Genomic DNA, 14,183 nt, shown 5'->3' with positions numbered 1-14,183 from the left:
CATATTAGCAGTGTCTGGGATGATTCTTTTCAGCTTGAGATTAGAAGTGTCTTGTTTAGCATATTGGTGATCACCATAGAATCCATCTCAATAGAAAAACTGTCAAAATCATTTTCTTGACACCACTTGACTGCAAACCTAGCAGCACTATATAGTGGTTAACTGAAAAAGTTGCCATCAATAGCATATGTTTTATTGACCCTATTCTAAAATAAGGATAAAAGAACACGTTTGTCACACACATTTTCATTATTACAAAAGTCAAATTTGTTCGACTTCTTCTTGTCTTAGAGCTTCGTTGCACTATCCAAATCTGCGTAGGGTGGATATTTCAAAGGCCAAGTTGTTTAGAATTGGGACAATGACATATATAAGATAAAATACCTTTTTGAAACAAACAAAAATTAATTTTTCTTAGGCATATTTAGGCTTCATTTGTTTGCACTTAATGAAGGTATGCATTTAATCTTGTCATTCGATTCAAATTAAGTGCGCATTTGTTTTTAGGTCTGAATTTTAATTATTAAATTAATTTCCATTAATCCGTTTGTTTTGTTTCGCTTCCTTATAAAACCTCTTAATGGATTTGAATAGATCTGAATAAATCAGATTTGTAAGAGAGTCTTATTCCATTCAGACTCATAATACGGGTTATTCACAAAATCTTTTACCTTTGCCTTCTCTTCTCGGCAAATAATTTGACGCCTCTGCCTTCTCTTCTCAAAAATATATTATTTTTCACGCCTCTGCTCCTTTGCTGATGCAACAAGCGTACCACTTTCCTAGGTTCTAGTCTCTGTTTTTCTTCCATTTTTACCACAAACAAATGAATAAAAAGTAAAAAGAATCTTAGGTTAAATGGAAGTTCAATTTATGATGCAGCTATCAGAACAATTTCCAACAGTAGCTGAGGATAGATTCTTGATGGGTCTTTCACGATTAGCAACCCAAAACACAAATGGGTGTGGGATCATTGAAGCAAACCAAATCCCCAAATACCATTTGGTTTCATCATTGGTTTTGAAAAAATCCATTTCAGTTGGTTCAGCTACATGGGTCATGTTTATATTATGCGTTCTTGATTTTTCCTATTTCTGAACTAGCATTTAGTAAAGAATTCATAAATACCTTGCTACAAAAAAAATTATATTGATATGTAAGTTTTAGTTTGCGTTTTAGATAGTTCAAAATTTTTTATCGAACATAACAACAACAACATGCCCGTCACAATCCCGCATGTGGGGTGCGGTGAGGAGTAGAGTGTACGCGGGCTAACCCCCCAAAGGTAGTGCGGTTATTTCGAAAAAGGCGCCTACCGAGAGAGAAAAGCGACGGGGAAAAGCAAGACGAAAAGGTCGGATAGCGCATATAAAACGATAAAACGAGGAATAAAAAGAAAGTCGTGGTAGAAAGGAGCATTAACTACCATAGATAAATAAGATAATCAAAGTACAAAAGCCCAACAAATATAAGCAGAAATCAAATGCAGTTCTATCGAATATAAATATTCAAAATATTATTTTTTTTCAAAAAAATAAATTTATTTTGCTGAAATGAAATTTTTATAATAATTTATTGATATAGTGTAATTTCACATGCACATTCAGATATTGAAACAACTTGATCTTTAATCATTCGGTGTTCGGATCGAGAACTACATCTTAATATTCAGATGTGCATTCAGATTCAGACATTTAAATCTTAATGCACACCTTCATATTCAGATGTGTATTCAAATTCATACGTCTTAATCTTAATGGAAATAAATGAGGCCTTAGAATTGTATGATACCAATAACATAGTATCCATTACCAAAATCTAACTCTAACACTTTACTAGAACTCTAGAAGTATATTACATAAAGGATTTTACCTCAGTGAATAAAGATTACTACTAATGATTGTGGCAGGGTGACAATCACCCGCCATAGTATTGAGTACTTAATCAAAGGTTTCAAATTCGAGCTTTGAAATTGATGTCGCCTTTGATAAGGAGCGTTTTACCCCTAAAATAGGACTTTCCGAATTCCAATACGAATCCAAATAAGCTAGACCCCAAAATGGGTAGCAGATACCCAATGTGAAAAACAAAACAGATTAACAAGTAACTAGAACCATAATCACACATACAAATTCAGATATTTTCAAAGAGCTTGAGCGATTAGACTTTGGGGTTATTTGATGGAGCTTCTAAAATTTAATTATTTTAAGAGGGAAAATAGCTTTTTTAGTCCCTGTATTATTGCATTAGTCCTATTTTATTCCCTGTGATATTCGACTAAGCACATTTAACCTTTAATTAAGCAATTTGTCTGTTTTTAGTCCTTTTGCTAACGGAAGCCAAACAAAATAACGGACGGTGGTTATATAATAAGAAGGGCAATTCAGGTATTTAAATCAATACTCTCTAAGTTCTTTTTTGCATTGTATTATACATAATGGGTTAGTAATTACACGTGTAAATAAACCGAAAAGCAACACAAAGCACTGAAGACTTCATTTTGCATGAAATCGAAGCATCTAGAGCTCATCTGACCTTATATTTGATCGATCCCACATGGTTTCAAAACAAAGATTCAAGGCATATTTCATGATTGGGTGTATTTTGGTATGATTTCTTATAATTGTTAAGTTTATTCTCACTTTTCTCCAATTTTGATTTAGAGGTTTCTCAGATTTTAATATTTCTATCCCCTTTAATTTTTATCTTGTTAGCCTTTGATCTGAGCTCCAATTATATTTTTCTGGCATTTCTCTTTAGATACTACTTCCTTCCTTCAATCAATAATTGTTCCTCTCTTAATTTTTTTCTCTAATCATCAGTTTCATTTAGCAAATTTTAGTGAATGTAGATGTTGCAACTTACATTTTCAGTGTACTCAAGATTGGAATGGAAATACTACAAATGGTTGGTTAAGGAGGCCTTGAACGAGAAGGAAGGTGTATGCAATATAATTGCAAAGTACATGGAAGACAAATACAAGGATGAGTTGCTAGTGAATGTCAGAAGAATTCTTGGTTTTTAATTGGCGAATTCTACCACAAAGGGAAAGTAACAATTTATTTGTAATGGCGGATAATCTAATTAGAGGAGATAGAGTTTTCTTTTGTTTTTCAATCTTAATTTTGTGGTTGAAAGTCACATTGAAAAATACCGAATTACCCTTTGTAGAGTAGACAGTCCGTTATTTTGTTTGGGTTCCATCAGCAAAAGGACTAAAAACACACAAATTGCTTAATTGAAAGTCACATGTGTCTAGTTAGATATCACAGGGACTAAAATAAGAATAATGCAATATCACAGGAACCAAAAAAGCCGTTTTCCCATTTAAGTAATACCAAGAGCACAAAGAATTGTACATAAATGTTGATTACAATATGCATGAATTATGCTACTCATATATCTGTCATGAATACTCAAACAAGAGTCCTAAGCAACTAAATGAATGCAAGAATGGTGCTTGTTTACATGCAAAACAACTTTCTTCTCCATTATTAGGTATATAACACAATATAAAAGGTAATTAAGGTCAATCAATCTGCATAAAGTACACCTTTCCATGCCCTATACGTACACATATTTGCAGAGCAAGCTTTTCAGTGCAACCAAACCCAATTTCATGAGTCCGGAACTTTTTTAACCCCAAAAAAAAAAAAAAATTGGAACCAAACTAACCCATTAAAAAAAAAGAACCAAAGTAGGCTTACGCGGAATACCATGCGTGAAAGGACCTTGTAACTTTTTGAGTTTGGTCCTTTCACTCACAAATTAAATGCGTGAAACGATATGCCTTTTTTTTTTCTTTTCTTTTTTTAAGCTATCAAAATCACATTTTTTTCATACTTTGGGCAAAGATTAGTCATGTTTCAAAACCTCGAAATATCAATATGTTATATAGAACTTAATATATTTTTTTGTGTACAATAACGTCGGTTGATTACATCAAGTATACCTAAACGTTTGGATCGTCGTTTTAGGGGTTGTAAAGTGCCCCGAAGTAAGTTTTGTTTGCTTGGAAACTTGTCATCTTTAGATCTAAGTGTCATATTTTATAGGATTTTGATTTAATTGTTTTGAAATAAATAAAAATATTATATTAAAAAATAATTCATCCAATACGAGAGGTTCAACCAAGGTATAATATATCTCATTCAATGCTCCCACCAAGGTTTGATCCCATGTTGTTGGCATAAAAAAGAAGTGAGTAAAAAAGAAAGGCCAAACCACCAAGCCAAATTAGTGAATGTTGCAAAGTAGACACTTTTTATTTTTTATATTGTTCACTAATGCTATTTAACTCGTTTTCATAAATTGAATTTCGAACCTCGAAATTGACATTCAAAACATCATTACCACGGGATTAGCATCTCGAAATAGATTTTTTATCATTAGATTTTTACAAGAGAAGAATGAAATTTTTGCACAAATTTGAGGCAAAATTCAAATTGGATGGGATAACGGGCGTTTTTTAGAAAATCGGCTCGGCCAAACCGCCTTGCGGCCGTTTGTCCCCGTAGATCTCGAAAAAATGCCCTGGGTCAAAAAAAAATCGCATAAATCGGACATCCGAGCGCAAAGTTATGACCATTTAAAGTTTCAACAATTTACAACTAGTTTTCTACCTATGCTCATGTCCTTATTTTTTATTTACGTGAGTGAAGAGGCACACGTATACCTGATGTAATGAGCCGATATTATTGTATGCTAAAAAAATATATTAAGTTCTATATAAAATATTTATATTCCGACGTTTTAAAACGTGACTAATCTTCGGTCAAAGTACGAAAAAAAACTTAAAGATAATAAGTTTCCAAACTTACTTCGAGGTACTTTACAACCCCTAAAACGACGATCCAAACATATATGTATACTTGATGTAATGAACCGACATTATTTTACGCTAAAAAAATATGAAGTTCTATATAAAATATTTATATTCCGATGTTTTGAAACGTGACTAATCTTCGGTTAAAGTACCGAAAAAAGCTTAATTTTGAGTTTGATTTTCAAAGAACAAAGATGACAAGTTTTAAAAACAAAACTTACTTGGAAGCACTTTACAACCCACTAAAACGACGATCCAAACGTTTAGGTATACTTGATGTAATGAGCCAAGACGTTATTGTACGCAAAAAAATATATTAAGTTCTATATAACATATTGATATTTCGGGATTTTGAAACATGACTAATCTTTGCCCAAAGTATGAAAAAAACGTGATTTTGATAGATTAAAAAAAGAAAAGAAAAAAAAAGGCACCTGTTTCACGCATAGAATCTTTGCGTAAAAGGACCAAACTCAAAAAGTTACAGTTTGGTCTTTCACGCACAGATTCTGTGAGTGAAGCCTCTTTGGTTTCTTTTTTTTTTTTTTTTTTTTGTTTTAATGGGTTAGTTTGATTCTAAAAAAAAAAATTTGGGTTAAAAAGTTCCGGACCCCAAGTTCTTATTTGCGAGAGATTTAAAGTGTCAACTTAAAGTTATCCTTTTAAATGAGGTGGTGCTGAAAGTTTGATCTACGTGTCTTTATATTTTCTCTCTTATAAAAGAATACACTCTAGATGAAGTACATTCCTCCACGTTGTATCATGACTACTAAATTAAATGGGGATACCAATATTATATAAATTAAAAAATATCATTCTTTTGTAAGAGTCTGAAGTGAAAAGTGTGATCATCTAGTTATTAATTCTTTTTCATATACATCCAAAGGCGTACGCTTGTTAAGGAATTATGTTAGTTCAATAGAACTTTCTAAGACCGGCCTATTTGATCTAGTTAGAGTTAAGAATGTACGGTTAGTCAAAATCAATTCGTTCAAATATTTCTTTAACTTTATATAATTCATAGAATATATCTTATCAAAATCTAATTATTAATGCATATAGCTTTATACAGACTAATCTAATGCAAAATATTAAACAAAAACGTCAAAATGTGATTCTTTAATTGTAATAGCCAATAATATTTTATAAAGAAACATCGATTAAGCTTCACACCTTGCAGCAGGGCAATAAATATGACAGTTGTATTGAATTATTTTCCACTATCAGGTAAAATTACCTGCTATCGGAGGTTACCCATTCATTTCTAACTTTTTTTTTTCTCCTAAAATTAAGCACTATAGTTACTCTCTCTCCTCCAAATTCTCATTACTAATTCAGGCCCTCCTTCCATTATTTGTTCAACTTTCTTTCCAATTCTTTATGACTTTGATCTTTTTAATATAAGTAATTAATGCCCTTTAAAATTTTGATGCATATTTTTATATGGGATCTACATATACAAATTCTTCTCCACTAAAAACAAAAGAAAAAAACATTAGTAATTTTTTTTTCCAGAGGTAAATCTCAAAGCAAATGAAATTCCAAGGGCAATTATGGCTGAAGCAATGAAGAATTACTTCTTGCAGACAAAATTTAAAGCATTAAAATATTGTTTCATTCATAGTGGCAATTTTGTTGAGAGAAAAAAAATCATGGAAACTTAAAATTTTGATTTGATACTAACATATTTGATTTACACCAAAAAAAGAAAAAAGAAAATTTGATTAGAGTACAATTAGGACTCTACTTATTTTTAATATTTTTCCTAAATTTCACTGTAATTATAAATTTAACATGATTGTCCTTTAATTTACCTGATAGTGTAAATAGTTTTATACACTGACAGTGCACAAAACTTAAATTCAATAATTTAATCATTGTGTTACTCTCATTTTAAACTAGTAGTTAAAATAAGATATTACATTATGAAAGTTTTGAGATTTGATTGAATTATGTATTATTATTATTATTATTGCGTGAGAACATTCAAGGATTCGATTTGGTCCCTCACTTGTCAAAAAATAAAACATATGAATGACTTTTCTTTTTTATTCTTTATTAAAATAAAATAAGGCACAATTCTCAAAGGTCTCCTCCCTGTCAATTTGAATTTGTACAAATATGGAAGTTCACGGGATTCTTTTATGATAGCAGCATCACTTTTGCTTAAATTACCATCCCAAGCATGTATCCAAGTTTAGTAGAGTTGTATTTTTTCCATAAAGTGTGTTTCTCTCCAAAATTAAACAGGTTGTTGTTTCAATCTACAATGTCTAAAGTATTGTCCAATCCAAGCATTAAGATGGAAACGACGTTGGACATGGGCCAAACATTTTGGAGTGCGGCTGGTAGTCAAGCTATTGTAGTGGGCTTCTCATTCTTCCAGTGTACGACGCTACGTTACTTTCTAGATCCAATAGGAGACAATGATATTTAATACAAAACACTCCGGGCAATTCGCAGGATTGCCCTTCCTTTGGGGTGGTCTTTATTTGGTGCCCCTCAAATTATTGGTCTTTAATTTTTACCTTTCGCGTTGCAATTCTAAGCTTCGCATAGAAATTATGAGATTCTGGGTTCGAACCCCCGCTCAAATATAAGATTAAAAAATATTGTCGCAATGCAAGACAAAAGCAAGGCTTGGACGCGTGTTTGCCTATACCGGCATAACCTTGTTAAAAAATAACTAAAGTTATGCCAGTACCGACATAACTATAAGTTCCGCCTTATAAGTCAAAGTTTATGCCTTAAGGAAAAGTTCTGCCTTAGGGGCAATGCCTTAAACTAAAAGTCTGCCCCATAAAGCAGAACTTTTCCTTAAGGCATAACTAAAAGTTTGTCTTATAAGGCAAAGATTATTTCTTAAGGAAATGTTATGCCTTATGGGGCATACTTTTAGTCATGTCTTAACTAAAAGTACGCTTTCCATAATGCATAACTAAACTATGCCTTAAGGACCGGAACATTTTTAAAAAAAAAAAAAAAATTGGAACCAAACTAACCCATTAAAAAAAAAAAAACCAAACTACTTAGGCTGCGTGAAAGGGCCAAAGTGTACAGCACGAAGCGTGCGTGAAACCCGTCCCTAAAACTCCCGCCCCAGCCTTTATTCTTTGGAAATCAAACTCAAAATTAAGGTTTTTTGCATACTTTGACCGAAGATTAGTCACGTTTCAAAACACCGGAATATAAATATTTTATATAGAATTTAATATTTTTTTTAGTGTACAATAATATCGGCTCATTACATCAAGTATACATATACATTTGGATCGTCGTTTTAGGGGTTGTAAAGTGCTCCGAAGTACGTTTGAAAACTTGTTATATTTAGGTTTAAGTGCCATATCTTATAGGGTTTTGATTAATCTCTTTTGTTTTACTCCCAAAGCTATGAAAGTACTTTTTTGGTTCAAGACGAGAGGTTCATAATAATTGAAAAATATTTCATTTCATTAGCAACGAAATACATCATTAAATTACAATAGACTTAAAAAAAAAATCAAGTTCTAGACACTCTTCTACTTCCAGACGTGCTGCCACCACGGGAGTTTTGCCCACATGAACGCTTATCATGCCCAAATTGCTTACATGTCGAGCACTTGCAAGAATAAGTCTTTTCGCTAACATCCATTTGATTGTGATAACGGTTTAGCTTGTTTTTTCCCAATTTACGGATATGGTTCTTGTTCGCAATCATAGAAAACGGCGCGGCTGACCAATAAGCTTGATCACGCGGGGACGGAATTGGCCGGAATATGCTTTAAGTATTTTACGACCTTATATTCCTCCGCCACATAATCGATTACATTTACGGCCATTCTCTCAAAGCACTTGATCGCATGAGAACATGGCATGTGGTACGTTTGCCACTTACCACAAGTGCATGATTGTGTACGCTCGATAACGATATGTTTGTTTCCTCCTTTGCGATCGCAATAACCGTTCTAACTTCATACACTCGTTGAACGACGTCATACTCGGTCATTTGGTGACCCTCGCCTTTCTTCTATGGTGCTCCATCTTTTTATAGGGCTTTGGCATCCATGTTCTCTCGTCGGCTAATATAGCTCTGCTCGCCTTGTCCTATCCGCAAATCGCTCCACGACCGCACGAAAGTTAGTCTCACCATTGCGGTGACGGTAGTCCTCGAGTAGATTTGAGGAGTCCATTGAAAGACTCGAGTCGTTCGTGTGTGAGCATGCCCCATCTCTCCTTCCTCCACGCATAAAGCGTCCATTTTTCAACTTCTAATTTCATCAACCAAACATATGCCTCTTCACTCACTTCCTTTGCGCTCCATTTTTGACCCATTTTCTTTGTTGATCTGCATCGCAGCCCCCACATCAATTTGTTTACAGTGCCATTTCCAAACTTTGTTTGCAAATTAGCCTTTAAGTTCCTTAAGCAATATCGATGGTAAGCATGTAGAGGCTGCCACCCTTTCATAGTACGCATATTGTGCAATATGTCTTTATGACGATCCGATAGGACACATATGCCCTGACGACCCTTAATAACATGAGTTTGTAGATGAGTCAAGAACATCCCCCATGTCTCGCTGCACTCGTTGGCGGCAATTGAGAAAGCAAGAGGGATTATTGACCCATTGGCATCCATACCTACTGCAATTAGGAGCTTAATGTCATATCGGCCATATACATAGGTCCCATCTATCCATATCACATTAAATGCCGAGAGCAAAACCATCAATACTTGGTTTGAATGCCCAAAAGACGAAGTCGAAAATTTCTGCCCTCTAAAAGCCGCTAATCGTACAACGCGATTGCCGAGGATTAGCATGTTGTAGAGTCGCCATATACCCGGCGCAACGCCCTGAAAAGAGGATTCCCAAGTTTCAAAGATCATTTCAAAAGCACGTCTACGCCGGAGAAATCCCTTTCTCTTGCTTATGATTTTACCATTTTTTGAGTGCACCATGCTAATACAAGTTTTGATAGGCATCCTGCATAAGTTTAAACAAACAACATTTAAAAATGATATTTTAATTGCTATAAGATATATAATGTAAACGGTCAGATAAATTACCTTGGAGTTTCCTCAATGTGTTTAAGTAACACATGAGCAATCATGTTTATATCTAGATTAAAATGATCTGCTCGACTTTGTCCCATATCACAAGTGTGCTTCGGGTGAAATTTTGTGATTTCCCACAGACCATCCGGCTTAGCAATTCCCCGAAGCAACCACCGATAGCCTTGAGTATATCGCTTACAAATCAGCCTCCATACCGATTTGTTTGAATCATCAACCTTAAACTCCCTCATATCCTTTATACAATACATTCTGACAGCCCGTTGCAACATATTTTTTTATGTGAACTGCATTCCCTTTGCAATGACGCATTCATCAGTCATGGGATTTTTTGGTTCAATCCACGTTTTTTGGTGACTTTGATAATCATCTCTTGTGAAGACAAATGCATCCTCACTGTCACGACCCGACGAGGGCTATGACGGGTACCCGGGGCTAACCACTGAGCACCGCTCATTCTATTACTCATCCTGCGTTCATTCATATTTCTTATACTCATAATCATAGAAAACTATTTTCATTTGAAACACATTCACTTTATATACATAGGCCCTTCGGCTATCAAAACAATATATACATACATACAATGAGAAACTGTGAGACCATTCTACCCACACATACGCATCTACGAGCCTCTACTGGAATACTAGACATAGGGACGGGACGGGACCCCGTCATGCCCAAAATATATATACACAAAACAATAAGCAATGGCACCTCCGGAATAATGGAGTGCTGCGGCCGCCAATGGCTCCTACGAGTCCGGATCACCTCTCGTCTACCAGGCACGAACATAGCGTCCAAAGAAAACGGACGTCGCACGAACATTGTGCGGTATGTAAGGCATCAATAATAATAATACATCAAGAAAATAAGGAAGCATCAAATGAGGAGCAATCAGAATCGATCGTCAATTATGAAAGAAATAATGCCGGCTTACTTCATAATCACCATCATATCATGTATGCATATATGTATAAGTTCGCCCTGACCATATAGGTACCGTGTGATAATCATTAGCCTGCGTCTAGGCCTCCCGCGTCCGGGGTACCATCTCGTGCCGCTCACTAGTGGTGTCTGCCCATGCCATCTAGACATGGTGAATACGCTGCCCGCCTTAGCAGTGTCTGCCCGGCCATATAGGCGCGGTGTAATATCATCATCATAAACTCATCATAATATACTCATCATAATGCATGCATAGAAACTCAAAGACAACTGTACTTTATCGGGTGACATAAGGTCGTAGACCCCCGATTCCATTATGGAACATTTATAAGCATTCTGCCTCACCTTGAAGGGATTAGCATATAAGGTGAGTGTATACAATAAACAACATCAATGGAACATAGTTAACATCATTAGCTTTGTAGGAACATCATATCATGAACTCTAGAATCTTTAGACTTAAGCTCATCATCATCATTATCATGCTCATAATGTATCTCTTGTCTCATATGGCTATTCATGAACATAGACTCTTAGTTTTTCGGAATGTAGGAGATTCATGGAAAGGTAGGAAACATGATATCATAGAAATCATATAAGGATCATTAGCTTCGTAGGAATGTCATATCATGAGCTTTTAGGACTTCTAGACTTAGATTCATCATCAGTATTGTCATGCTCGTACCGTATCTCTTTTCTTTATATTGTATGGAGCTCTTTATAGTCATGGACTCATCATTTCCGCTATTAGGAAGATCATGAAGAAATAGGAAAATTTATGCCATAGGAGTCATGCCTTAGAAGGAAAGGATTACCCTCACATACCTTTTTCGTTTAACAATTCTATCGCTTGATTGCTTTTCTTCAACGCTCACGTTTCTACCTTCAAGAGAATTCGCATCAACATTAGCTAATCGATTATGAGAACGTGCTTACTAAAGGTAGAGAAAATTGGGCAGCATTTCCTTTATTTATACGAATTTCCCCATATCATCTATCAACTCCCAAACATCTATAATAACATTCTCAACATTATAACCAACAATCTTCATTCATCTATATTATCCACATTTCACAACTTCACTTCGATTCTCCCATAATCATTATCACACCCCGACCTTAGGTGTGATGGGCACCGACTTCTCCCCGGAGTCGGCGAACTCCTTAGACGTTCGCATAATACGCCATTTCGAAAACTTCTTAAAACACGGAACTTTTCAACAACAATCATTATACGAAAATACATACTCTCTTAACATTTACAAATTATTCGCACTTGCCTTATCATTTTTCTTATGTACAAATGCCATGACATAAACTCGACACAACGAGATGGAGCTCAATAGTCATGGCATTCGAAGAAGGAGGTCCGGAATATGTGCGAAGTATGTAAAGCGATAACAAATAATAACCCTTAATTTAGGAGGGAAGAAATCACAATCACGCTCACTACCTTCGCTTAAGAAAACATGGATAAGTACCGGGTCTCAACAAGCTTTAAATAAATAATCGACCCACTAACGAATCCGAGTAAGTAATGTAATCTAGAACACCTCTTCAGAAGTAATGCAATACAACGTACGCGCTTCAAAATAATGATGTTTCATATCGTGGCCCCTTCGGGCATTGCCGCTTCCGGCATAATAATAATAGTGGCCCCTTCGGGCATTGCCGCTTCCGGCATAATAATAATAACGGCCCCTTCGGGCATATTAGTAATGATAAAAGTAGTAAGTGAAATGAAATAGTAAAATCTCGCACCCCTTTCATGGTTTTGGAAAAAGTAGCTCACTCAGACATAAGCTGAGGCCATGGTACTCCCAGACGTGAACTGAGGCCATAGCACACTCAGTGATCAGCTGAGGCCACAGCTCGCTCAGACACGGACCGAGGCTATAGCACACTCAGGCATAAGCTGAGGCCACCGCACCCCCTTCGGAGTGGTTTTAGAAAGTATAAATATTAAAATCTCACACCCCCATCGGAGTGGTTTTAGAAAAATCAATTTTGTGTTTCTTTATACAAACTAGTTCTTTAAAAATCATCGTGAACCACAAACGCGTTTCAGCCATTTCTTGGAAAACCGAGGAAATAATTATACTAGGAACATTGTCACACCACCACGTGCATTGTAGAACATAATGAGGTAGTCGGGTCCTACTCTTGCAAGTTTTAAAGGTTTAGGGAGTTCTTCCATCATTTCACACAATTTCTAATTCAATTCTACTGAATGAATAGTAGTTAATTTCAATCTCGAATTTCTAAGAAAGGAATTGTCCCCGAGGCACATATTCAAGCCTACTACGTCTAAGACATGCCAAAGAAGGAAAGTGAAGCTTTACATACCTTTCCCGCCATTTACGCTACTCCAAATCCCAGTTCCAAGTTCGCCAAAATCTGCAATTTGGTCGCATTTACCAGTTACTATTCATGAGACTTAAAATTTCAACCTTGCCTCAATACTTGTCTACCGAAATTTCGGCAGCACCTCCCCTATACATACACCGTCCCGAGAATATGGCTCGGCCCAAAACACAACAATCATACCACAATATTAACAATTCATTCAAAATACGTTATAATGCTAATGACTCTTCTCCAATTTCCAACAACATTCCATTTACATTCAATTCAACTTCGTACGTTCAAACTAACATCAATGCTTACATATTCAAATAATAATCCGAAGCCATTCAAATACGTTTTAAGAACATCCTAAGGATTCCATACAATATTCAAAACAACTCAAACAATAAGTCACCTTGAAATCCATCAACTACCTTGGGGACCTAACACATTTCCTCCTTCCAAATTCATGAACTACATCAACAAACCATACCTTAACATCATTATTCCTACAAATTCAAGAACTACATTAAAGCCATAGGATTCTTAAATGGCAAACAATTACAACTTCAACATAAGTCATTTAACCTTTATTTTTCTTCACATAATCCACAAGAAAACCACAACCAAATATTACATAATATTTGTCCATCACACTCCCTCCAAAACAGCCCCTAACGGTTACACATCAACATCATCTTTTCATGAAGTTTATTCATTTTCTACACCTTACAACAACACACAAACATGTTAAATACAATTAGTTCTTCATTTTTACAACAACCACACACACACGGCTACACTTCACACAACACACTTCAATGACTTTCATTCACTTTCATGCCTACAACATACACAACTCACTCATAACATATGCAAAAAATGAGATGGAATCATACCTCCGTTCCTTCACTTTGCTCATTCTCGGCTAGCTTGGTTTTGTAGGAAAGAATGTTTTTCTTGCTCCAACAATTATTCCATGGTGTAGAGGACCTTCAACTTAGTAAGAAAA

The 14,183-nt window shown here is 35.3% G+C and overlaps 1 protein-coding gene across 1 annotated transcript; it reads right to left on the bottom strand.

The window, feature by feature from the left end:
• Window positions 1-8,947: 8,947 nt before the first annotated feature.
• LOC132039176 (uncharacterized) lies at window positions 8,948-10,110 on the bottom strand. The gene is made up of 2 exons (XM_059429719.1): window positions 9,872-10,110; window positions 8,948-9,788 (listed from the first exon to the last, which is right to left on the bottom strand). The coding sequence occupies exons 1-2, from the start codon at window positions 10,108-10,110 to the stop codon at window positions 8,948-8,950; spliced, it is 1,080 nt and encodes a 359-aa protein (XP_059285702.1).
• Window positions 10,111-14,183: the final 4,073 nt, after the last annotated feature.

Source organism: Lycium ferocissimum, chromosome 12 (assembly GCF_029784015.1).
Source record: "Lycium ferocissimum isolate CSIRO_LF1 chromosome 12, AGI_CSIRO_Lferr_CH_V1, whole genome shotgun sequence".
Taxonomy (NCBI): Eukaryota; Viridiplantae; Streptophyta; class Magnoliopsida; order Solanales; family Solanaceae; genus Lycium; species Lycium ferocissimum.
Note: the sequence above shows the minus strand (reverse complement) of the source record. Positions and strands in the feature narration are given on the sequence as shown.

Excerpts from the sequence above, each read along its gene's own strand:
- LOC132039176 (XM_059429719.1), bottom strand. The coding sequence starts at position 10,110 with ATGAGGGAGTTTAAGGTTGATGATTCAAACAAATCGGTATGGAGGCTG. Across the intron at positions 9,789-9,871 it reads CACATTGAGGAAACTCCAAG|GATGCCTATCAAAACTTGTA; the intron begins GTAATTTATCTG and ends AAACTTATGCAG.